The 26,213-nt window shown below is 39.8% G+C and overlaps 1 protein-coding gene across 2 annotated transcripts in view; it reads left to right on the plus strand.

The window, feature by feature from the left end:
• Window positions 1-26,213, plus strand: part of nlgn3a (neuroligin 3a) — a 129,276-nt gene that overhangs the window by 41,897 nt on the left and 61,166 nt on the right. For both annotated transcript variants that reach the window (XM_063491445.1, XM_063491453.1), the window contains one exon: window positions 3,460-3,609. In XM_063491445.1, coding sequence (XP_063347515.1) covers window positions 3,460-3,609 — 150 coding nt within the window. The remainder of the gene's footprint in view (window positions 1-3,459; window positions 3,610-26,213) is intronic.

Below are 26,213 nucleotides of genomic sequence, written 5' to 3' on the forward strand. Positions count from 1 at the left end.
TTTTATAAATGTTCCTCATTTAGCTGGCTTTTCTTAGCACAAAATAGAAAATTTGTAATTTGTCTCTGTGTGTTCACTCTTTTGAGCCTCTTATCTTTCCCATTGCCTAGCCACCCAGCGCTAGTTCATTAGCTTCGGTGTAAAGTGAATATTAGGAAACATTCAGTGACTTTCAGAATACCACCAGTGACACTGGCAATGAAACAATCCACTGTATAGTTTCTTCTAGTTGCTTTCCCTGTTTTAAAGATCCTCCCGAGATGTATCTGCGATATCCCGTTCTTAAATGCAAACATGCCAGTAATGGGCCTATCACGGGTGGACCGTGAAGCTTGACCTGACAAGAGCACTACAGTAGGCTGCGTGTCATGTCCTGCCACATCAGGACATTGTCACCTGTTCCCCCAAACCTCAGCCCTCACTTATAGCCGCTGACAGCCACCATGTTTCACCAAGTGTTGACACAGTGAATGCCACCGACACTTATCTCCACTTGCCTTTGTCCTGTCCTAGTCCAGAGTGTCAAGGCCAGTTCCGGGGCGCTTAACGTCAGATATATGACTGACTGCTTTCATTGGAGTGAGAAGCAAAAGGACAAAAAGGTGGAGGTACAGGTAGTGAGAGAAAATAAGATTGCAGAAAAAAGGAAGGAGTGCTCCAAGCCCTCCTGGTGGGTTTCGCTTGCAGCAGCAATACTAAGGGGCTCAGCTCAGGCCTGAGTTATGCCTCCCACTGACACTCCAATCAGACCAGAGCCACTGTGAGGCAACTTATGAAAGGTTGTGCCCCTCAGTTGCTTTTTAAAGCTCATGCTATATATTTTTAACTCCGGCTGCACCTACCATCCAAACGGAAAACATTTGATTTATTCATTCATTAGGCAATTTTTTTCCCTGCAGTGAGACATTTATTTGCTGTTTGTGTAATACGTGCTGGGAGTGTATGAGTGTCACTGTGTAGTAGCTGCTGCATGACACCACGTCGTATTAAAATAAATGTGACAAAAGTGTACATACATTAGTTTTTTTCTCCCCCCGCTGAGTTCATTCTTCATTGCACATCAGCTTTCATCTACATTGCCATCAATCACATGTTTTTTTGCCCATCTCCAAAATACAAGTTTGTTTTTGTCTTTCTGTAATATTCTGAGCTTGTTGTGCATGGAGTTCATATTGCAAATATACCAGCCTGTGCATTAATGAATAAACCTCTGTTTCTTTTCCGCCACAGCTCTGTGCTAAATTTTGATTCTAAGAATATGTGTGTTGATGTAATGATGTGTTTGCCCCCGGAGAAGCAGTGAATCAGGAAGCAGCTTTTTATTTTGAGGTAGCCACTTAGTCACCTGCTTCACTAGATTAGGCCATTAACCGTGACCAAGTAAACTCCGATCTGATTGGTTAAGAAGACTTAGTCATCGGCCCAGATGTATCCGTAAAGGATTATCATTTCTCACTGTAAACCAGAATCCGATTGGGATCTGTTGCGTACATATCTTCCTCTGACAACAGATGAGTGAGAGCTGTATATCACATCTATGTGACACCTCCCACATCAGATCAACTCAATGAATAGATTAGAACAAGTGGAGCTCGAATGTTTTGTATCGCTCTCCCAAAGGGATTTAACTGTTGTCATGGAGACACGATGTGAATCAACAAAAGAGGTGACTGATAACATTGACATGACTAATCTCTTTTTTTTCTTATTTCTGCCCCCTGTTCCTTCTTCCTTTCTGCCATTCTCTTTGTATCTGTGGCCCATTTGTTTTGAATAGCTTGTGTAGGATATCGTTTTGCTTCTCTGAACCCCTCCTCCTCCTCCTCCTCCCTTCTCTGACTGTACTTTTCATGCCTTCTCACCCCATGCATCCCCTCCTCCTCTTGTCTAAGATAAGTGTGTGTACAGAGAAGTGTCAGCTATAAATCACATTTCACTGTGCAGCCTTCTCAGATACCAGCAAGATAAAGGAATCCATAAATAAGGCCACATCATATATAGTACAACTTATTGCTTTGCTTTAAAATGTAACAGGGCCATGAATAACCAAGGGAATAATGTAAAAAAAACAAAAAAAAAAAAAACAGGCTAAGTTCTCTTATAGAGGGTTACAAAAAAAGGGTGTCTGTACAAAATGCATCTAAGTAGTTGTCTTCTGTGTTGAGCATGCTAATGTGTTGGGGTGCATAACGATGAGGAGCGCCTGCAGATCGATGCAGATTAGCCTGTTCAGGATGTGGTCTGCGATTAGCTGTTCTTGAGGATTTTGAATTTTGGCTCTCAGTCACCATAGCAACCAGAATACAATACCATCCTTTTAAATCCGAGCCCATTGCTTTCTTTCCTTTTTTTATTTCTCCTGCTCTCTTCTTAATATCCTTTCCATTTCTATCTGTATTCCTTTCCTTTCTTTTTTCCTTCCTTCCTTACAGTCTCTGTGTTTTTCTCTCTCCCTCTCTGTTCCGATGTCATCCACACTTTTTGCCCTCCTGCTCCTTCTCATTCTCACCATTCTCAGGGCTTGTGGGGGGGACAAAAAGAAAGGCAGGGAGTTGGACAGAGACGGGGAGAAGGCGGGAGAAAAAACAGGGAGAGAGACAGGGGAGAGTCTGTGAGTGAAAGTGATACAAAGCGAGGGAGGGGGAAGGCAAGAAGCTGCACCGAATGCAGGGGGGAGCACGAGTGAAAATGAGAGTTTCTTGTCTTGTCTCCCAGCTCTAGCTAGCCAGTCAGTAATTCAGTCTATTCCTCAGACAGAGGCTTTTTTCATCCCTCTACCTCTGGATGTGCTTTATCTGGCTGGAGTGTCGCTCCAGCTGGGTATCAAAAACTGCTCCAGGAATAAAATACACATAATTTTGCCAAAAGTGAAGCAGAAATTTTAACTGCCTGCAATCCCAAGCAGGACTGTGCAAATAAATTGTTGCGGCATGATAGGCCTGTGTAAAAAGGAGGCGCGAGGTAGCATTGTGTAATTAGCCAGTGTGTTTTCCCTATCACTGTCAGGCCAGATTAGCCTTCTCCCTGCTTAGGAGATGTGTCAGAGTACCTCTCTCTTTATTCTCCCTAATGGCTTCCTGCATGTCTATATTAGGAAGTGGGTCTGCCTCCTGGGAGGCAATGCAAAACCAAATACAAGCCTAATAGTTTGGTTTATATGAAGTAAATGACTCACCACGTTTTTAGATGAGATAGCTGATTGCTATAATAGAGCTGAACTGCAAATAAAGCGTGGACAGTCATTTGTTTCTCGTACAGCTGATATGAAAAGAATAATGCTTCCAGTTCCATTAGTAGGCCAGAAGACTGAATGAATACAGCTGGTATCTGGGAGGTGATCGTCAGCTTGTCTGTTTGTGACCACTATGTGCTATAACTTCTTTATCTGAATCTGCGCTGACCCTTGATCAGAGAGGATGGACGGCTTTGTGAATATGTTAATGATGGCCGCTCTTGCAGACATACGAGACACTGGGGCCAAGCCCGTGATGGTCTACATCCATGGAGGGTCCTACATGGAGGGGACAGGCAACATGATCGATGGGAGCGTGCTGGCCAGCTACGGAAATGTCATCGTTATCACTCTCAACTACCGCGTTGGAGTCCTCGGTAAGCATCCTTTCCTCTCTCTGTTTTTTTTTTCTTTCACCTTATTCTTCAAGGACATTTTCTGGGGCAGCTTTGCAGGGCACCTAGCTTAGAAGTAATGAGCTCTGCTGATTGCCACATACACTCTAAATAAGGCTGAGAGAGAGCGAGAGAGAGAAAAGCAGGACTGTAAATACATGGACTGGCTTGTTGATGTAGTGCTCATGTATCAAAATCACAGTAATTGAGTGTGCTGCATAATGTGGGTTTGTTGTTGTGACTGGGGTTTAGAATAAATTAAGAAATTATTGAAATGAAGTAGAAAAAAATGATAAGATGGGCGTGATGCTGGAAGGATAGAGGAGTGCGGAAGAGTGTGCTGGAGAGAAAAAGAGGTTCTCTCTGAGTTGCGGTTGGTTGCATTGACTCATGCAGCTGAATCCCCTTTCAGACACTTGTGCATGTGTGTGTATGTGTAAGCCTGTGTGTATGTGTGAGAGAGAGAGAGAGAGTGAGAGAGGGAAGGGAGAAGCTGAGAAAGAAAGAGTGAGAGCAAAAAGGAGAGACAGAGAGCTCCATGGAAACAGCTGCAGCAACACAAAATGGAGTTTGTTAGTGCACTACCCGAGCTTTGTACCTTTTCCATCCATCTCTCTGACACAGTTGATTTCCCTCCTCACTTATTTTTTTTTTACATTTAGAGTGGATGTGGCCTGACTACAAACAATTTGAATATAAAATGAAATTTCCATGTTGCTGAATTTCTTTAGAATATTGCTTCGGATTTTATCGAACTTGTTGGCAGCTGTTAGCATAAAGGATATAGCTGCTTTATTCTGTGTTTCCTATTGTCAGTAAATCCCACGAAAAGACAAAAACCCAGTCTTCCTCACTGCTTTCAGACTTCACTGCCCTATCAGCCCAAACCCAGTTGCTTCCAACGTACTGGGAATATTTAAAAACATTTTATTTTCAGGCACAATTTAAAACAAGCCCGAGAAACTTAGTCACCACCAGTCAAAAGCAGCAAACATGCAAAAGTACTGAAGAGAAATTGGAAAAATCATGCGGTGTTGGAACGAAGTGATTGAACAATGCAGATAAACACCAAAAGCACAGTCGAGCAAACAGCAAAATCTAAAGATCGCTAACATTATACTACATTAGCAACTGTTGCCATTACACACTGAGCAGAGCACGTGATTGTATTTAGCTGAGCATTTTGTGTATTAGCTTTCGGAGCTGCTGTGTTGTGTGCAGGATTAACTCACAAAAAAACAAAAACTCTCCAATGAATGATCATAATAAATGCATGCAACTGAGGAGGAAATGGCTCGGTGAATGTATTTATAGTTAGAGAAGAACAATGTGCAATTATGGATTTATTTATATAAGATGTGGATATAGGCATTATTCTGCTTTATTAGCTTTTTGGCTCCAGAAGAGACTGTTTTCAGATGGTTGGGATGCTAGCCAATGCTAGCAGGCTTGGTTAGTGTTGGGTGTAACACATTCCAAACCAACATATTACTGTAATCACATTACATTTTTCAGTAAGGCAGTAATGTAACATTACTGTACTAAAATAAGTAATTACATTACAGTTACAATTAGGTATTACTTGCAGATTAAGGAAATACTCTATATTTATCTGTACACTGTGAATAGAAGGAAAAAACAAATAAATATATTTTTCTTTGTCTGCATGTTTGCGCTACAGTCAGCTCATTTCATCTCGTATACTGGGAGGAAGAAAACGGTGTAGCGATCTACAGCTTTTGAGAAGTGGAAATATAGACATTACTTTTATTTTTATTACACAAAAGGACAAAAGTGCAGTTGTGAAATGCAAACTATGTCCGGGACGGAGCCAACTGCTACACTGCTAACACAACTGTGGCTCTCGGTAAGCATCTGCACAGACAGCATGCTAACACAAAGCTAGCAAAGAACCCAGAGTAAATGGTGAATAGACTGGGTTTTGTACAGCACTTTTCTACTCTACTCTACTACTCTAAGGACTTTGTACAACCTCTCATTCACTCAGTCACACAAACATTCATACATTGAATGTGTGTGTGACTTTTTTCTTCATCTAAGTGCTTTCTATCTAAAATTCACATTTAAACTGAGTGTAGCTTTACACCAGACCCTGAATTTGAACCGGTAACAAAGCCAGTGATGAGCAGTCAGGCTTGCAGCTTTGTCACCTCCATTTCCACCTGTATGTGTTTCTACAGTAGCATCACGGTGCCTTAAAAGCCTCTTTTTGTTTTTACTTTGTAAGTGTTGTGTTCATATGTAAAAAGTAAAAGTGAGATTATCTGTATCCTCATTAGGATAGACATTTGCACTGATGTATTGAACTGTAGCCATAGGTTCATATTGTTAACTTATATTTATGTGACAATGCCTTTCAGGTCAGTTTATGGAGTAACACCAAAGTACAGTAACAATAACATAAAGTAACAAAGTTGAGTGCAGTATTACTTTTATGAAAAGTAATAAGTAATGTGTAATAAATTACTTTTTTTGAGTAACAACCTCAATTGCACAATGCAAAGTCACCCTTCATACATATTTGATATATAAATTGCTGGGCGATGCAGATAGAGGCTAATCATGCAGATTAATGTATTTCTACTTTGGTAAACAATTCGCATCACACTGGTTTCTCCCATCCACTGTGATTCTCTCCTAAAGTGATGGACAACTGGAAATGAAGGGAGATACTACTGAGTCTGTTTGAGGGCAGCTGGAGCTGTACGATTCAACTAGTGTTGACTTTTTCTCTTGTTTAAAAAACTAGCAAATAAATCACCAGAAACGTCCCTACTTCATGGTAAGTTGTGAGAATATGTTACTGTAACTTGTTTATTGGTTGCACTAGTCCTTATACCCATGACTGCTAGGGCTGAATATTCACAGGTTGACACTGAATTAATGTGGTAAGGTGAGGTGAAACGAAACTTTGCTTCACTTTTGGTGTGAACGTACATTAAACTGTATGAGTGCATATGTACATATATGGTTACAGCCATAGATACCTTTGATTAGTGCTAAGAAACATTGACTTTCATTCTCTAAAACTGAAGCACGGACTTCTTGAGCACACTGTTAACATTTAAAAAGTCACATCAAGCCATGCTATCAGGCAGAAAATTTACATTTTAAAAATTCCATAGCCACCTGTGTAATGGTCAGAGAATCTGATCAAGTCTCTAATAGTGATACTTTCATTCAGACTGCATAATTTAAACTGTGGAAAGAAAAAAAATCTCCATCAGCAGCTCTTGAGGTTGTAGCTTGGGAATGCCTATAACAGTTAACAGTCGTTGAAAAATGAACTCCTCCCAGCTCTACAACCTGTGACGAGCTGTCACATGTGATTTATTTTTCAAAAGGGCAACAGACATGTGGGATGAAAACGACTGAGCTACAGTACATCATGATTTGGGTTGTCAGGCAAATAAATTGTTAGCAGGATCAATTCATGATTGCTCATAGTAGCCTTCATGACACTTGTTTACAACAGTAAAAGTATAGGATGTCACCGGTTTTATATATTAAAAAAACTGTCTGCCTCACCTTGGTGCTCAAAGAATCCAACACATTAAGAGCGGGAGGGTGATTGCTTTATCCTCCAGGACATTGAGATGATTGCTGTGGCTGAATCACAGAAACTGCATTCATCTTAGACTCTCTTTTTGATGGAGATCACAGAGCTACGGCCTATCGATTTTATCATCAGGATTGCTCACCTTGAATACTGTGTGTTTTTCTCTGTCATTTTTTTCCCCAAGTATCATTTTGAGCATTGTAATCAGCCTTCGGGGTGGTAAGATAGTCAGAGGACTGGCTTAGCATGCTGCCTCATGCTCCTGCCCCTGGTTAAAGCTGAGCACGTAAGCCCAATACAGATTCTTGTTCATATTTCTTTCATGGCACTTCAATTATGAGTCAGATGTTTCTTCTCTTACTGCCACATTTCAGTAAATGTCATTCTACATGCATGCACACACACCCTTATACACCACATACAAATACTCGTGAGAACCCGTGAGCACATTCACACACATACTACCGGCCACATTAAAACACACACGCATGCACACACTATGAGTGCAGGCATTGGGACAAAGCAACAGCAACCCCCACACACATATACTGATGTTGTTTGGCAGCTTGCACAAACGCACACACTCCAAAATGCAGTTCACAAAGCAGCTCTCTTGGTGAGCTCCCCAACAGCCATTCTGAGCAATGAGCGGAGAAGAAGCGATGCATGTAGTTGAGCGATAATGTCCATCACTGTAGCATGGCCTGATAATCTCCCTACGGTACGGCTTTAAACTGTTATTACAGACACACTCATATAAACCAAATAAAACCAGGGCCAGAGAGAAATCGCACCATGACAGACCAATTAACACTATGCTGTCTGCATATATTCAGCCATAAAGTACGAATTGTAATACTCAGAGTGTGAGAATTCATAATTACATGATTTTATTTCTATTTGTTTGCATTTTTATATAGAAAATGAGTGTCGTTAACAGTGTCAGCCCTAATCTACCCTAAACTGTATTAAATGGAGGGGATTAACTGCTTGTTTTGAATACAGTGAACTGCAAGCTTTAACAGCTAGATAATATATGGTCATCTGACATGGCTGGGTGGGGGGAGTCTGTTCGAGCTGTGATAGGGCGAAAAGGCAGGGTACACCCTGGATAGGTGGCCAGTGCATCGCAAGGCCAATACGTAGAGTCAGGCAACCATCCACGCCTACAGCCGTGGATTGGAGGTCTCTGAGCTGTGGGAGGAAGCCAGAGTACTCTGATAGAAAACGTGCAAACTCCACACAGAAAGGCTCCAGCCGGGCCTGTGTCTCCTTGTTGTGAGACGAGTAAACCACCGCAACACCTATAAATGAAGAATAAATAAATCATTAAAACGGTAAATATTTGCTTTGTTAAAATTAAATCAATTGTTAAAATTAAATAAAAAAGAAAGCCGTTTTAATTAGGCTGCTTAAAGAGATGAGCGAATTAGACGAGATGATTTTTAAAGTGAAAACAGACAAGGCAACTCAAAGTACAATTTCTGACACTAATACAGCTCTCCCTCCGTCCCTAGGCAGCCTGAATAGTACATTAATAATGCAGTAAACACCTTTGAAATACACACAACAATCTGAATATTTAAATCGTTTTACAGAGGAAAAAAAATACACTTAAACTATTAGGCAACAACAGACACCACTAATGCGTCTGCTCAGAGGATTTCATTTAGAGGCGGAAAAACATTTTACTAGCAAGATTTCAATAAACTGAACAGCACCAAGCAATGTTAAATGTCAGTGATGAATGTTTTATTTATCCGTTCATCGATCCATCCATTTTCTGCTGCTTATCCGGGTCCGGGTGACAGGGGCAGGCGTCTAAGCAGAGATGTCCAGATACCACATCCTGCTCCTCCGCTTGTATACGTGAGGCATTCCCAAGCCAGCCAACAGACATAATCTTTCTGGCGTGTCATGTGTCTCCCTCCCTCAGGGGTCTCCACCCAGGAGGGCATGCCCGAAACACCTCACCTAGGGGGTGATCTGATACCCGAACCACCTCAACCGGGAGCTCAGAGGAGCATTGGCTCTATTCTGCTTTGAATCACTGAGGATCTAAGACTGAGCACAGACAACTGGTTGTAAATGTGATCTTGTTGTTTTAATCATTACCGACTGTATAGCTCGTGACCATAGTAGTGACTCGGATTGCCTGGTGTCACTTTCATCTCCACAGTGGGTTCTGTCTTCCACTCAACCTGTCTGACAGTTTCCTCCTCTGCTCTGCTCCCACTTGTGAACAAGACCCGAGATAATTAATACTTTTGTTATGTTTTTTTGCTTTAATTTCATTTTCTTTAGACCGTTTTTACTCAAATGGAGAAAAATTATTGAGAGATGCTCAGTGTGTCATGAAATTTAGATTAATGCATTTGGTGTTTTCCACAAGAGCGACCACAGTGGATTTAATGTGGTTTTATGATACGCAAATAGCTGCTGAAGTGAAACAGAAAAAAAAGAGAGAGAGAGAGAGAAAGAAACTGAGACTCAGGTGAAGTACTGGAAGAAGGAAGAGATGAACATGATGGAGGAGAGATGTACAGATTCATTTCAGATACCATGATGTGCTGAATTGCCATCAAGCCCGGTCCAATTAAAGAGGAATCTTCTGAGCTTCCAGTGCTGTTCTCTCATCCCCCTGTAGCTATTAGCCCTACGCTGCTGTAATGGTAATTATTGCTTCAAAGGGTGGACCACAATACTTCTGAGGCCCCATTTTTAAACTTTTACGTTTCAACCTTTTGGTGTTAAGATGAATGAGAAATAATTTCAGATTTAATCTTTAATTACACATTGACCCACACGGCGCGATTATCGCCGGATGAGATAACGAGCGTGGAGTTTTACACCGTCCGTGCTGTCCTGTTAGGGTTCATCACACTCGCTTGGGTCAGAGGCTCAAGGAGCTGGGTTTGTTTACTAAAGAGGACCAGTGTTTGGATTTCTTCTCATTGATCTGTATTTGTGTGTGACAAAGAGAGAGAGAGACGTGCGCGCGTGTGCCTCAAAATGCCCACATGTATGTGTAGGTTGGTTTTCGGAGAGGGGGTGTTGTGTGCATGTGGTGCACATGCACGTGTCGCGCGTGCACGTGCCTAGTTGCTGCTCCTCTCTAATGATGTGTAATGAGTCCCAGTCAGAGGGGAGTATCTTGTATCACTGCTCTTTACAAATATAATTACTCACTGGCTCTCCAGAGCATGTCAATTTCCCAGTCTGTTGGGGGTGGTGGTGGTGGTGGGGGGGACTTAATTACTAGTTTCCAAATGCATTAAAAATTAACAAAGGCCGCCTCTCTTGCCAAAACCCAAGGTGAGATTCATCCTCTCGGCCGTATGCTCTGAAAAGGAGAACGGTCAAGTACGGCGCGTACTTGCAGACGCCTTTCACCTCTGACGGGGTTTATATGCGACCTTTGATTTCTATCTTCCATATCTCTGCCATCACAGTCATTTTACTTCACAATCATCTCTGCTTTGGACTGTCACCTCTAGTGAAGTTATTTAGGCCTTCAAAAGTATAGTTTTAGATCCAATCACAATAACCTCAGCCTACAGCATGAGAGTATGTGAAAGCGCTCTCAGCACTGAGGCGGCAGTGTGGTGATTTAGCATTGATTTGCTGAATTGCCAGGGTTATTCTGTGTGTGGTAAGTGACTCTGTCTTTCTCTGTTATGTCCCTCTCCTAAACTAAAGATAGTGACTGTTGGTAATTCAGCCAGGGATTTGGGGAGCAGAGGATATTTGTGTCTGTGTGTGAACGATATTGCAGAGCAAAATATAGTCCATTGCACGAGTTTGTGTAGTCGTTTTTCATTACAGAATAACTGCTGAGCTCCACTGAGAGTTGCGAAGCACCCAGTGTGCTCATGGCCTTCTGACCCAAACACTGTACTCCGCTGGATGTTGATTCAGTAGTAATACTACATGATGTCATCTGAGCACTTCTTGTCTGTGCTATAAAAGCAGTGGCCCTTTTTTATACTCGCTGAAAGTACTTTGCAGCCACAAATGCTTCTCTAAGTGTTACATCATTTATACATTTATTATTATACTGTATAATATCCATTTGCATATAAGATACATTGCAGCGACAGGCTTTGCAGTGGTTAGCACTGTGTGCTCAGAGAAAAAAGAGGTCCTTGGTTGGCTGGAGCCTTTCTGCATGGAGTTTTCATGCACCAGGCTTCCTCTCAAAGTCCAAAAACAGGCTTGTTAGGTTAAATGGTGATTCTAAATTGGCTGTAGATGTGGATGGCTCTCGCCTTTTGACATCCACACCTGCACCACCAACTCAACACAGCTAAGAAAATGAATGATTGCAGGATAAGATGCATTTTATAGTTTTATTGTATTGAAAAAGAGCTCTGTTTCCAAAGTTTATACAATGCCGAGCTGCTGACATTGTCGTGGGGTTTTAACAACGTGTAATTAGTAACTGCAACTCCCTAATAAAATGTTGTGAAGTGAAAGTAAAACATACGGACAGATAGACAGCTATATTAAAGACATATGCATAAAGACTACATTATGCATATGTCTAGACACACTGCATCTTGCAGAGGCTAAGACTGCATATTAGACCAATGCTGCTTCTGTGCTTCTTGGATGACTTTCCACTCAGTGTGCGGACGTGTAAAGTAATTAAGTGTAAGCAAAATAATCTGTATTTGCTTCAACAATTTTATTGTAGCTTGTTATGATTAAACAGAACCCTTATCATTATTTTTTAAACCTACTAGTTCATATCGATTATATAATCCGTCTAGCCGCGTCTCATTTGTTACATCCCTCGTCTGGGACCCCGCCCCCTGGAAAAAAAAATCTTTCTGAGTTACTACGGAGTAAAACTCAACATGACAACCTCCTGTGTGGTTTATTGACTTAAAATAAACCCTTCCCATAACACGGGGCTCCCTCAGTACATGTTCCTAGTCTCAGTCATTTTGGTTAGCATCTGATATATGAGCTCAGCACAGAGGAGAGGAATTCTCCAACAGTAGGTGGAAGAAAAAGAGAAGGCAGAGTGAGTTCTCTTTGTCTTTTATTATTGGGAGGAGAGCTGAGATGGATATTTACTTGTTTTCATTGCCATTTGGATGAATCCATCCAAATTAAGCAGAGAACAAAAACATTTATTCATCCTATTAATGTCAGGGAGTGAGGGATTGAAGTAATGGTTTTCATGCTCCAGTCTGCAGCAGCTTGTTGATGCTGCTCTCCTACAAATCACTGCCAGGAAATTAACTCTTAAGCCGCTCTTACTAGACACACTGCTACAAACGTCTGGCTTTTGCAAGAAAGGGCCAAGACAGGAGCCTATTGTTTCTCAGTGTTTTTCCAGAAGTTGTTTCCTCTGTAGCTTCAAACTTGAAAAATATTGATTAAAACTAAAAGGGGATCATGCTGAGCAGGACTGAAGCCCACAGAAATAATGGCGCATTTATGTCAAACAGCATTTTCACAGCAGGACCGAGATTCTTCTTTGTGTGTGATGAGTTTGGAAGATAGCGCAGCTCATTTAAATGTGTGATGTTATTAACTTTTTTTTAAAATAAATTGCTTTTTGGTTGTGAGAAGGAAAAAAAAAGTAATTCATTACATTTCAAATATACATCCTAGGTTGAAGCACAGAATTGGGCTTTAATTGGTACATATTGCATGCAGGGTGTGTCATTTCCAAATGCTGCAGGCTTCCCTGATTAAAAAGATTTAGTCCATTGTTGAGAGAGGCGAACCAATCAAGGCTAATTTTGTTTTCGCACACTGATGGCAAAGTCAAAAAAGCCAAAACCTGCAAATGAATTTCCTCACACTTTTGCCTTTGTGAGGTATTTTGCAGGAATGTAAAACCAGACAGACATGAAACAGTGTCTGTAGAACCACATATGTAGCTTCAACCAGTCAAAATGTCTTTTTTTAATACACAGCAGACCGTTTTGCTCTTCAGCAGGAAAAGTGCGTGTGCAATAGGTAGAACACAAATGAATTTATTTCATTTGGGATTTTTTTACAGGGCTGCTTTGAAAATGTTTGCATTGGAAGTCTGGCTTCCTATCGTGGCTTCCTGGGAACTATTTACAATAAAGCATTTATTTTGTAGTAGCCATTGAAATGGAAATTAAATCTATTTTCTCTCTGTCTACATTACTGCATTACATTACTGATATCAGCTTCACTGTTAGCTTATCACCTTCCTGTTGTCCTGTTAAGGTGTAATAAGTTTGTAAAAATACAAATCTAAACATATTTGATTGCCTTAAAATCAACTTATTAACAAAAGCAAAAGATGGCTTTTTTGTCTAAAAGATGTTAAGGTTGACAACAGTCATTTATCATTTTGGGGGAATGGTGACCTCCTGGTGAAGTTGTCAGATTACATTTAGTCATTTTTTTTGCCAAATACAAAAAGTACAAAAAAAACGTTACAAGAAGAACAGAATAATTGTTCAGCGTTACTTTGTATTGTTTCATTTTATTGTTGCTATCGACTGCACCCAGCTGGACAACCCCCATTCCTTTATTTTGTAATGATCCCAAAGGCTGTAAGCGCATTCATCAAGCAGCCACTAACACCCACTCGTGCAGGGCTTGTGGAGATGATTGGCCTTTACTCTCTGTCACCTAACCTTTTAAAAATAAAAGCGTTAATTATGGCTGCTTATTAACAAATATTCACATTGTTACATGCTAGTATAGAAAGTTACCTGGCTAATGTGGTATTTTTCAGGTTCTGAAAAGCAGGTCGAGTGCTACATAATGAATAGAAAACCAAACTTGACATTCCTACCCTTACCCATTGATAGTATTGGAATTATTTTGTCATGTTAATTCTGCATTGAAGTGTGAATAAGGTGGCACTTTGTTTTTTATTTTTTTAGCAAAAAACTCTTTGAGTGCTAGTTTTGCAAACATGCGACTTACTCTTTTTTGTCGTACACGTGCGCTCAAAAAATTAAAGGAACACTTTTTAATCAGAGTATATCATCAAGTCAATTCAACTTCTGTGATATTGATCTGGTGAGTTAAGTAGCAGAGGGGGTTGTTAATCAGTTTTAGCTGCTTTGGTGTTAATGAAATTAACAAAAACAATGACACAATCCCCAGAACAGCAATGCTTTTACAGGTGGAGTCCACTGACTTTTTCCCCCCCTCATTTTTTCTGACTGTTTTGCATTTGGCAAGGGTCAGTGCCACTACTGGTAGCATGAGGCAAATCCTGAAGCCTACACAGGTTGTATAGGTAGTCGAACTTCTCTAGGACGGCACATCAATACGTGTCTTTGCTAGAAGGTTTGCTGTGTCTCCCAGTACAGTCTCAAAAGCATGGAGGAGATTCCATGAGATAGCCATTTATTTTAAAAGAGCTGGACATGGCCTTGACCCATCAGCAGGACCAATGTAAAATGATGTGGCATCGTTTTGTTTATAACACATCATCCATCCTTTCTCAGTATCGATATGCAGCAGGATTTTTTTTTCTCCATTGATATCCAATATGTTTCAAGGTGTTCCAATATGCATTTTCATTTTCACCTTTTGCATTTTTCTTGTAATGTACTTTATTTAAGTACCAATCGTTAACTACTGATTAACTAGATTTCTAACTTTGGTAGTTCATCCTATTCAGAGATGAAAGAGGTGGTAGTATCAACAACACACATCAAAGGTTCTTCTACACACTACGGCGTTCGTGTCTAGCATTTCTGACAAGACATCAGTTTTACATGGAGGCACAAAACATGACAGTTTCCATGTTTCACATTGTAAGACTTCTTTTCTTTCACAAACAGCTGCTATCTGATCATCTGACCACAGAAATAGTTTCTTTCTCCTTCTTCTTTTCACCTTTGGTCAACAAGTGTTTGACAGAGTTTTATGGGATATGACTGACTTTGAACTTTGCTTCAGAACCTTCGATTTTTGTCATTTTCAAATCAGCACTCTTGTGTTAAAGGGCATTAAAGAGCTGGTGTATGATTAGCCTGCTTTCCAAAGCCTTTTATTTAAGTTGAACCAACAGGTCTGAGTCATTATAGTAGATTTGTATAAAGATGTACTACACTAGATTAACAAATACTGTGCGAACAAATGTTCTCTTACTGTTGTAACTTGAAATCAGATTCCTGATGTATTGTTAATGAGAGTTTGTCCTTTTTCTTCATCCCAGCACAAATCGAAACAGGAACAAAGCTCATTATGTTTCATAAGCATGACATTTCGGAAAACTGTGACATTAAGAAATCAATTTCTATGGTACAGTAATGCGTTTCACTATGCAAAACAACCTTTGCTGTAGCACTTTCCAGAGATGAAAACATGTTTAGATGATTGCAGTACTCTCGCCAAAACAGTAAATATGCATTACAAAGACATCAAAGAGCTAACCCGACAATTGCTTTCATCTGGTCAAGGGGTCCTCTGTAGCATCTCATGTAAAAATGGAGCACTTCACCCAAAGATGGCAATATGAAGTGCACAGATGGAACAACGGTTCACTGGGAGAAAATGTCAACCTTGTGTCAGTCTTTGTGGTTGAGATGCTTTATTGCTGGAGGTTTGACCTTTTCTATTAGTGATGGAGCATGTTCTTCTTGAAGCTTTTATTTGCATCCTGAACACGGGTAAACATTATCCCCATTCTGTCTAGCAGCATTCAAAAATTAGAGTTTCTGCAGGCAGAGATTTGAGTGGTTTCTCAAAGACAGAAGACTAATATTTACCGAGCTGCTATCTCACCCATTCTGACATGACATGGTAGAGCAACAAGAGATGACATTTCCATTTCCACTTCAGCACAATCTGACCCAACACAGAATCAGGGCCAGGGCTCCAATTTCCAGGTATCTGGATCTATCACTGCCAATTTTTTTGTTTTAAAATGATCTTTACATTTAGTGCATGTGAGTGTGAGACTCAAATAAAGAGGCAATTTATAATACATTGCACACACAATGGCAGGGGCTGTCCCTGCGTTTTCTTTCATTCTTTTTTGTTTTGTTTTTGTTTTATTTTTGTGGCAAAAGGTCATTAAATCACAAAAAATATGCATTTCAGAATTCCGTGTGAATCCCTAACCTTTCAGCTTTTCTTTCAGAACCACATGACCTTTTAATCGCCATACCTGTGAATCCCAAAATATAGCCACACCATCCTGTAGTGCTTGGGGTAACTGTCTACAAATCAGAAGGTTGGTGGTTCGATCCCTGGCTGCCCTAGTCTACATGTCATATACCCTTGGGCAAGATACTAACCAAGTTACTCTCCAGTGCATCTATTGGAGTGTGAATGTTACACAGAAAGCACTTAAACATAGAAAAAACATGCTTGTATGAATTGGTGTGAATGACAGAAGTGTATAAAGTGCTTTGTCCTCAGGTACAGTAGAAAAGTCTTTTATAAGAACCAGTCCATTTACAAGCCTTTGACTTTGTGGGAACTGCTGGCATGTAGACTGATATATTGTTCAGCAGCTGCAAAATGACCTTGGTTTCTCAAGGATATAAATTAAAGTTTGTCTCACTGAATACCATATCACCTTATATCATCATATCATGAACCATATAGTTTTAACTGATGTGTTATCGTGCTCATTCTGTCAAACTAAACCGCATAAACTGAAAAAAACAGAAGTTTCAAAGCATGTGTGAAAAAAAATGTCTAGAAGCTAATAACCAGTATGTGGATTAGCGTGTACTTCTAAATAATGCAAACCACTTTGCATTTCCACAACTGGGGTGAATTCAGTGGCAGAAAATAGCACAGTAAAAACAATGCATTCTGTATGGGATCTGCGAATTACTGCTGTGTTTCCCCGCTGAGATATTGACACAGGGTCTAAAAATCAATTAAATGAAAACAGCATATATCGTGGTATGAATTCTTTGAACAAATCTCATTCCATCACAAGATGACACCGCCACCATATATTCAATACCTGAAGGTGAATATTTGTATTTCTCAGACTTTTATAACTTTAGTCTATTCCCAACTTGTATTGGGCTCCTTGTTTATGCTGCCTGAAAGATCTATCTGTGGTGATTCATTGCTTGAATGCTTTGTTTTGCTTTATGCTCTGCTCTAGGAGGGAGTATGGGGGCTCCTAATGGCAGCACAGCTTTTCTTCTTAGTGCATTTGTCCTTGAGGGATTTTTAACATCACAACCTAAAACACACAGGCACTTCTTCTTCCTCAGGGCAAAATACGCACAGGTAACTGCCTTATCGAACACAAGCCGGCATGTACACCTTCCAGATGAGCCCAGTGCAGCATGTTTGATCATTCAGAGAAGAAATAAAGTATGTGTGAAGCTAAACCTCCCTTCTCTTTCATTTGTTTCCTCCCTCTTTAGCAGTATTGTGCAGTGAGGATTACAGGAATCGAAGCGGGTTAACATCTGTCCATCATCTGGTTTGCCCATTGACAGAAATGATGTGTGTAAGAAGATATATATTGGCCAGGCAGGTAGAAGTACTTGCTTCTTGTCTTGTAGACACATTAATCATAGCAGCGGCCAAGTCTAACCACCAAGGTCAGCAGTCCTAGCTCATGTGGGAAATACTCCCCACAGCTTTCATCACAAAGGGCTGCTGCAGAGGGCCTAACAGAGGCAGGAGTTTGAAAAGAGTGAGGAGCAGGATGTTGAACTGACAAGGTTAAAGTAGGTGGTGAAGAACAGGGAGAATACGGCTGAATTAGTGATGACCTTGTGGGTGTGGTAAGCAAAGTTTGGCCTTTGATGCTGTAGTGAAAGAGATTGCTAAGCAAAGGTAGGTGGACATTTTGGAATAATGGATTAAAGTGGGCAGTATAGCTGTTGGGAGGGTAGCAAATTAACACTGTGCCTCTGGTACAGTGGGTGGAACCACCAATCAGAGGGAGGAAGGTTGAGAGGGACAGCATGTGAGCAAGGTCTAGCAACAATGCTTTTAATCACACCCCTCAAGTTGGAGTTTTCTATGATTAGAATCTGACGGAGGTGAGAATTACACCTCTTTGGGGAAAATCATGGCTGCTTGGACCTTTGAGAGAGATTACAACTGATAAAGCTGCTGTTAATTTAGAGCCAGGTATCCAGTGTAACCAGCACACTTAAAAAATCCAGAGAAGGATTATAATAAGTAAATAGGTGACAATATATCCATGACAGGGTTTATTACATCAGTTAAGTTCATTCCTCCTATGAGGCCTGATTTTATAGGGTCATATCAGGTTTTGAATGTGTGGTAACCCAGAGAGGGTTTATCAAATGTGTGGGAGGGTATTTCTGCAAACTGAAGAGAATACAGTCGTTTTCTCCTGCCATGTGAAACAGAGGTGCAGTATATTCTTAAATTCTGTAGTCAAAGGAGCGCTGGCAACAGTCCACTTCAGTCCAATTTCTACTCCCTCACTATTTAGGAAACCTGGTTGTTATAAATTTGATCCATGAGGGATTTTCCTATATAACCTTTGCCCGTCCATTCTTTTCAAACCCCGTAAAGGTGGAGATACTCTGGAAGTGCTTTCTTATTGTAATCCAGCCTACAATGATTTCTCTATGCCTTACCTTTATGTGAAGGCCCTTTGCTTATGTAATTTTTGCCATGTTTATATGTAGGGAGTGAGGATATACACTATACACTATTTCTGTGTCTGTAACAATTACATATTACACATATTAAATATGTTTTGCTTTCTGTCTTCTCTATTTTGTTTTCTCTTTCTCTCTTGTTTTTTTTAATAGGTAGAAAAACAGCATTGTGCTTCTATATATGGCCTGAATGACCAATGTATGTTTAGGATGTTTTGAAATATGTGCTAATTATGAATATGAAAGGGATGATATCTAGTGGAGAAGACTTACTAACTGTATGCAGATCAATACAGTAGCATTAGAAGTCCTCATGTAGGCTATGCAACTAAAATCATTCAAAACACAGACCTCCATGTGCACTCCTACACTCAGTGCCTGCAAAATATTACTTAGAATAAAAAGACTAGTGCAGACTTCAATTATGTATTTGCTTTAAATTCATTACATAATTATCATCAATGAAAACATGTAGAAGAAGTACGCCGTTTGACTTGTTCTTTCTATTTTTTCAATGACATCAGTGCTCAAAAATGGAAAAGGCTCCACAAGTTTGCAGCAACCCAGGTAACACCTGATATCCCAGCGTGACTTCACAGTATTTCAAAGACATGCCAGAAATGCTGGGCTTTGAAGGTCTTCAAGGGCCCCCATAAATGTCCTGTGTGACTGTACAGGAACGTCCACGATAGTCAGCTCTCTGAGGTCGTCTTTGGTCTTAGCTTTGCAAAGCTTTGATGTGTAGTTGGGCTCAATGAACAGCAGAATTCTTTACCAGTATGCAAAAAAGAAGTTAAATCAAGTGAAAGGGCACTTCTGCTTTTTCAGGTTAGATTATAGAATTTAGTAGTGATTATGGAGCCACATCCTCTCATATATTCAGCCATATACACAATTATTATAGACAATTTATTAATTACACCTTACTATTTTCTGGTTGGATCCCATTTTGCTTTGAGAACTGTCTAAATTCTTTACGGCATTGATTCAACAAGGTGCTGGAAATATTCCTCAGAGATTTTGATCTGTGTTGACTTGATAGCATCACACAGTTACTGCAGATTTGTCGACTGCACATCCATCATGTCAATGTGCTATTCCACCACATCCCAAAGGTGCTCTACTGGATTGAGATCTGGTGACTGCGGAGGCCATTTAAGTACAGAGAGAGTTTGACCAGTTTGACATGAACTGAACTTTGTGACATGGTGTGTTATCATGCTGAAAGCAGCCATCAGAGGATGGGTACGCTGTGGTCATAAAGGGATGGACTGCAATATTACTAAAGTAGGCTGTGGTGTTTCAAAGATGCTCAAATGAGAATTGCTGCACACTGGATATTTTCTCTTTTTCAGACCATTCTCTGTAAAATCTACAGATGGTTGTACGGAAAAATTCAAGTAGAGAAGTCATTTCTGAAATGCTCATACCAGCCCGCCTGGTCAACAACAAAAGCACAGTAAAAGTCACTTAAATTGTCCCCATTCTGATGCGCAGCTTGAACTCCTGCAGTTTGTCTTAAGCAATGTCTGCATACTTACATTTATTGAGTTGCTGCAACGCGACTGGTTGATTAGATATTTGCTTTAACGAACAGTTGAACAGCTGTACCTAACAAAGTGGCCTGTGATTCTTTTTGAGTCCAGTTATTCCCATTATCTACGGAATAAAGCTATATTTCATATTTCTGCTATACCCTCACACTGCACTACATTCTGAAGACTAACAGTGGAGAAAAAAGGAGAGGACTAAGTAAAGGTTCACATAACACTGAAATAACATATGTAGTGCCAGACATGGAGAAGGAGAGAGTTGATCAGTGCATGAGCTGGTTTCCAGAGCTGGTTGTTCATGTGTCAACCATTGGCTAAAATGTAGTCTTACATGCCCTTCCCTTTTCCATTTCCTTTTTTTGTTAATGCACAGCTCCCAAAATAATATTTTGCTCATGCAAACGTGGCCACAGTCTTTCTCATGTAAAAAATTTATGTTAGTTAAGCATGTCAAATAGGAATGACTCTTCGGATAGCCAAGGCCATTATAATTTTTTGTCTAGCAGTCAGGTTGCTAATGACCAAGTTATGAGCTGTATTTCAGTTAAGAAACTAAATATCGACAATAGTTATTTATTCTATATGCAGCAAGCAAAAGGAGTAGAGTAGGCTGGAAACAGGTTCATGTTTGGGGTTTAAGGTTAGGTGCAGCAGATTTACTAGCTCTTACACTTTGGCATATGACACTGCTTTCAGGCTGTTTGTTACACTTTCACACTGACCATATAATCTCATGCCAAATAAGAGAAGCCTTGCTGACCCTGTGAAAAAAATGTAGGTCAAATAGTCTTTCTGTCTTCACAGAACAAAAGGCATTTCCAGGGATCCCACATTTCAGCGCTAACACTAGTCAATAAGAGAAGACACACTTTAAATTCCTCGAAGGAGGCTCTTATGCATATGTTTTGAGTTTTGCACCATTTACATGGCTTTACAACTATTACGATGTTATCTGTTACATTGAAATGGGTGTAAAATATTGTAACAGGCATAGACTCAACCATAAAATAAATGTAATGTGATTCTGACAAAATTTTAACAAAACCTGAAGACCTGCTGCAATTGCGGCCATTCCCCAACACTCTCTGTGAATGGTATTCATGGCCAATGACCAATAAATATTGATCAGTGATCAATGGTCATTAATCAGTGGTTGATGATCAGTGGTCATGACAATTTGCATATTCGTGATCAAAAAAACTGACCTCATAGCCCATTGTTCGCCAGTGGTGCTAGTTTCAGTTATTATTACTGTTTAAAAGGCTGGGGTAACCTGCAGTCAGCCGAGACTGAAAAAATCACTTGGATGAGTGACAAAACATATCTTCCACTGAAAACGTTACGTCCACAGAACGTGAACAGAATCAACTTTGTGGGTTCTGAAGTTTAGTTTAGTTTCCTGAGTTCATTAATTACCTGCAGCGCTGTATCCAAAGGCAAAGACCTGTGTGCATGTACACATGTGGCACAGCAGCGATATCGTGAGTAAATATGTATAGGTCCCATTATAAATCATCAAATAGGATTGATTCTGATCTCAAGGAAAGTGACATTTTGTACTTTTATACCCTTCAGCTGAGCTGTGGACACACACTGGGTCTTTCTCATTTACACTTAAGCTCATTTGTTACAGTAGCCATCCTCGGGTGGAGTCTTGAACTTTGTCATAGCTGTCGGGACATTATTTTACTGTAAAGGGCAAAACACAAAGATGTCACGTCAAATCAGCACTCTTCATTCATTTCCATGTAAAGCCTGTCAGTCAGGGCTTGTGATTGCATCATCACAGAGCACTTCATGCCACTGTCCTATTGACAGCCTCAGTACCCCTGTTTTTTTATGATTCAGACTTTGCTTGTACATCCAAACCCCTTTTGCAACTCTTCTCTGATCCTGTGACAGCTCCCTTCTCCTCACTTGCTGTCACTGTCTTTCATGTATGCAGAATAATGGATGAGTAGGGCCTAGCTGCTGAAGTCAAGAAATATCCTAACCAAAGCTATAGTGCTAAAAAATATTGTCATTATCAAAACAGTAGCAAAAATGATTACCTAAAGGGGAAACTCTGCATATTTGATCTTTAGGTGAGAAATCAAGTTTAAGTAGGGTGTGACCATACACACAATACTGTATAACAGTGTTGAGCAGTAGTTCTTAAGGCTTTCTGGAGGTCTTTTTCTTTGGACATTAGCTGCTTTATCATCCATTTGCAGTCAAATTTTTGTTCCTGAAAAAACAAAAACATTTTTTTAGCTAACACACTCTGACAAGCATAAAATATCCATTTTGGACCAACAAGGTGGTTCCCAAAGAGCAACTAAACAAAAAATTTGGCATATCTCAGCATACTACAGTGTGTGTGTGAAAGAAATTGAAGAAACTGGACAAGTGGTGGACAAAAAAAGAAGTGGCAGCCCAGAAAACAAATATATCTACAGCAGATGAACAGTATCTGAAAGTTGTGTTCTTAAGAAATAGTAAAAAACCTAAAAATACCTAACATATCTAACACAGGACCTGAGAGGTGCATTTGGCCCCATCAGAAATGATGTCAGTAGAAGGATGGCTGTCAAGATGCTATGGGAACCATAGAGAAAAGGCTGAGGTATGCCAAATTACACAAGAGCTAGACTAAAAATTAGTTGGGGTACAACAGTGAGTCTCCACAGCCATCTGTAAAACACGATGGAAGCTCTGTCATAGTTTGGTGCAGCATTTCAGCCAGCCGGGTTTCGGGGTTCTGTCAACATTGATAGAATTAGTATCATCAGATTTAGTTCCACAATGCAGAACCATCTCGAAAGCATCTGATAGGCAGTGGAGTAAAGGCATATCTGGACAGAAGAACACACAATAGAACGTTATTAGTCATGGACTGGCCTCCGCAGACCTCAACATTATTGAAGCAGTGTGGGATCATCTTGACAGAGAACAGAACAAAAGGCAGCCAAGAGAAGAAAAGCTCTAAATGTCCCTCAAGAAGCCTGGAGAACTATTCCTGAAGACTACTTAAAGAAATTACAAGAAAGCTGCCTAAGAGTTTTCGAGCTGTATTGAAAATAGTAGTCATACCAATTCTTGACGTTCAAGCTCATTAAATTTGTCCAAATTCAGTTTTTCCATATATTTGCACAATAACATATAACTTACATATAAGTTATAATAAATTTTCCTAGCAAAATATAAAGGAATAAGGGGTTGGCGCAAGATCTTTGCATTTTACTGTAATTTTAAACCAGCCATTTTTTTTATTGTAGATATTTTTTTTGTGTCTTATTGATTGCTGACATGCTGCAGAATGGTGCTAGGGACTAAACCTGACTTCTCTCACATCTACCAGAATTCAATTGGCTTTATGTACCTTCATATTGAATGTCAAATAGCACCAGGTAACCTTGTAACAGTGAAAACACATTTTATGGTACAATCATTTGGTATTATCAGATATCAGATTGTCATTGCACTAGAGTTTTTCACAGTTCGGAAAGCACCTGAGTTACACAGTTTACAGTTTTGGAGTGATTATTGTTTTAATTAGATGAAATTATGGGACTTTATGTGTGACACCCCCCCCCCCCTCCCCCCGCGCGCACACTCCCCTCCCCCTTGTTTTCCTGTTCATATACACTACAGCAGTGATGCCACAGAGTGCTGGCCTGCCAACTATGTCATTAATTTACTGGATAAAGTTGATTGAAGAGGTTCCAGCTATGCTTAATGTTGTATAAACGCTTTCAAATATAGCTGAAGCATTTTCAAATGAAGCAGGTATTGAGTGCAGTAAGATGTATGATATCTCTGTCATATAGCCTTGGCATCAATCCTCGTACCAAGATAGTGTGGTTTAGTCAGGTAATTTGAAAATAAATTGTTTCAAAGGAGGATGAATTATGAGCATTTTAATGTGAATCAATTTTATCTTTACTTATTATTGTTTATTAAATGGCCCATGGCCTTAGTCATTTTTAAATAGTGGCCCCTGGGCAAAGCAGGTTGAGTATGCACAATAGCCTCTGCTGGTCTGTTTGAAAGGAGTTTTTAACCAAATTACTGTGAAATTAAATTCTTTTTAAAGCCTTAACTTCTTTCTCATCATCAAGGCAGTTTTTCATTGTTGTCAAATCAGTAAAAAAAACAGCATAATTTTATATCTTGGCAATTAATTGGCTTTATTATCAGGTTTTGCTAATAATACAATAATTGTTGGCAATTTAGCAGTACTTCCAATAAAGAGTTGGACTAAGAATATATCGCTATATAGAATATATAGAATATATATAGAATAAGAATATATCTATAGGTCACAGTTTGTAAAGTAAAAACAAACAGTTTATACATCACTGTGGTGGCAAGAATTCTTCATTATTATAATTATCATTATTATTATTATTATTAATATTATTTATTTTATTATCATTATTATTATTATGTCAGTAAACAGCAAGTAAAGAAAGTTGCGTATCAAGAGTGTTCTAAATGGGGGAAATGAAATTCCAGCATGACAAAGCAGCTTACAGAGGAAGGGAAGCAGTGCAGATGGTTGATATCCAACAGTTCAGTTGAATTTTAGAATAAATCTGACATGGTTTGCGTGTAACTAACCAGAAAATAAAGGGAAACCAATGAAAATCACAACATGCAAGGTTAAACTACCAGGAACCTTTTCAGCATGCAGTATTTGTGTGTTTCATTACAGTAGAGTTTCCCTTAGTAAACAGTATACAACCCCCTCATTCCCGCCATGCAAAATATTGCCATTGTAATACAGTGCAGATGCTGAACAGTTCTACTTTTTCAGTCTTTATTGTTTAATTTGATTTGTTATGTTTATCAGAGGATTAAATATGTTTTTCAAGAGTTTGGGTTTCCAGCAAAAGAGCTTACAGGGTAATCACAGCAAACACAGCCAGTGTGATGTAATGATAAAAACTCAGCCAGATATTCAACTTTTTTAAAAAAGAAAAGAAAAGGGAAAAGAGTAAATCTATTAAAACTGGTGACTTGCAGGAGGATAATTCAATTGAACATTGTACAGAACTAAAAATAAATACATTAGTGCTATTAGACTTGCCTTTTCTTTTTATAGTGTCCAACCTTTACTGACTTTCAAAGACTGCGCAATCAACAGCAGGGCCTAATTGAGATTATTTTGTGGAACAGAAGGCGGCTTTGTTCCTCACAGGCGAAAGAAGTTCAAGGGATTCTTGTAAATATCATGCAGGACTGATGTGAGTGTCAGGTGCTGCCGAATGCCAGTTTTCTCATGAATAATAGCGGTGAAATGTGTTGATAAATCCTGAATGTCTTGTTGAAGTTGCATGGCTTCAGGTGTTGGCTGACATTCTCTCTGTGGAGCTGCCTGTCAAATCAATGCAGGGCTTCTGGAGAGCTGTCTCTGTCTCTTTCCATGAGGTTTTTTCAATAGCACAGTCGCTGCACTTCTATATCTTGCTTTTCTTCCACAATGTGAGCGCAATACTGAAAATCCACAACCTTACCATACTGTAGAGACCCCCCCGCCCCCCATATTCTAAGATCTCATCTGTTTCTGTTTTGTTTACACAGAAATGGGCCTTGCTGTGTTTTCCCATATCAAACTGTATTAGTTTCTGTCATCGCTAACCCGACGTAGCAGGCTAATAAAAGCATCAGTGAAGTGTGCAGCACATGGCAGCCGCTCTGGGAACGGTTGCTGCAGAGAAGCAGCTCTCATGTGGATGTGGAGAATTGTGGGTCCTACCATATATTGGCCAGGAGCCCGTGTGAGTTGTGACCCCATGCCACTTGTCCTTTACACTCGCTGGCTGCATGCTGGCAAGTTGACCTTTATCATTAACCCTGCTGCGTGCCTGTCATTTGAAGTCTTTATTATTCTCG

The sequence above is a fragment of the Pelmatolapia mariae genome, linkage group LG2 (assembly GCF_036321145.2).
Source record: "Pelmatolapia mariae isolate MD_Pm_ZW linkage group LG2, Pm_UMD_F_2, whole genome shotgun sequence".
NCBI classification, from domain to species: Eukaryota; Metazoa; Chordata; class Actinopteri; order Cichliformes; family Cichlidae; genus Pelmatolapia; species Pelmatolapia mariae.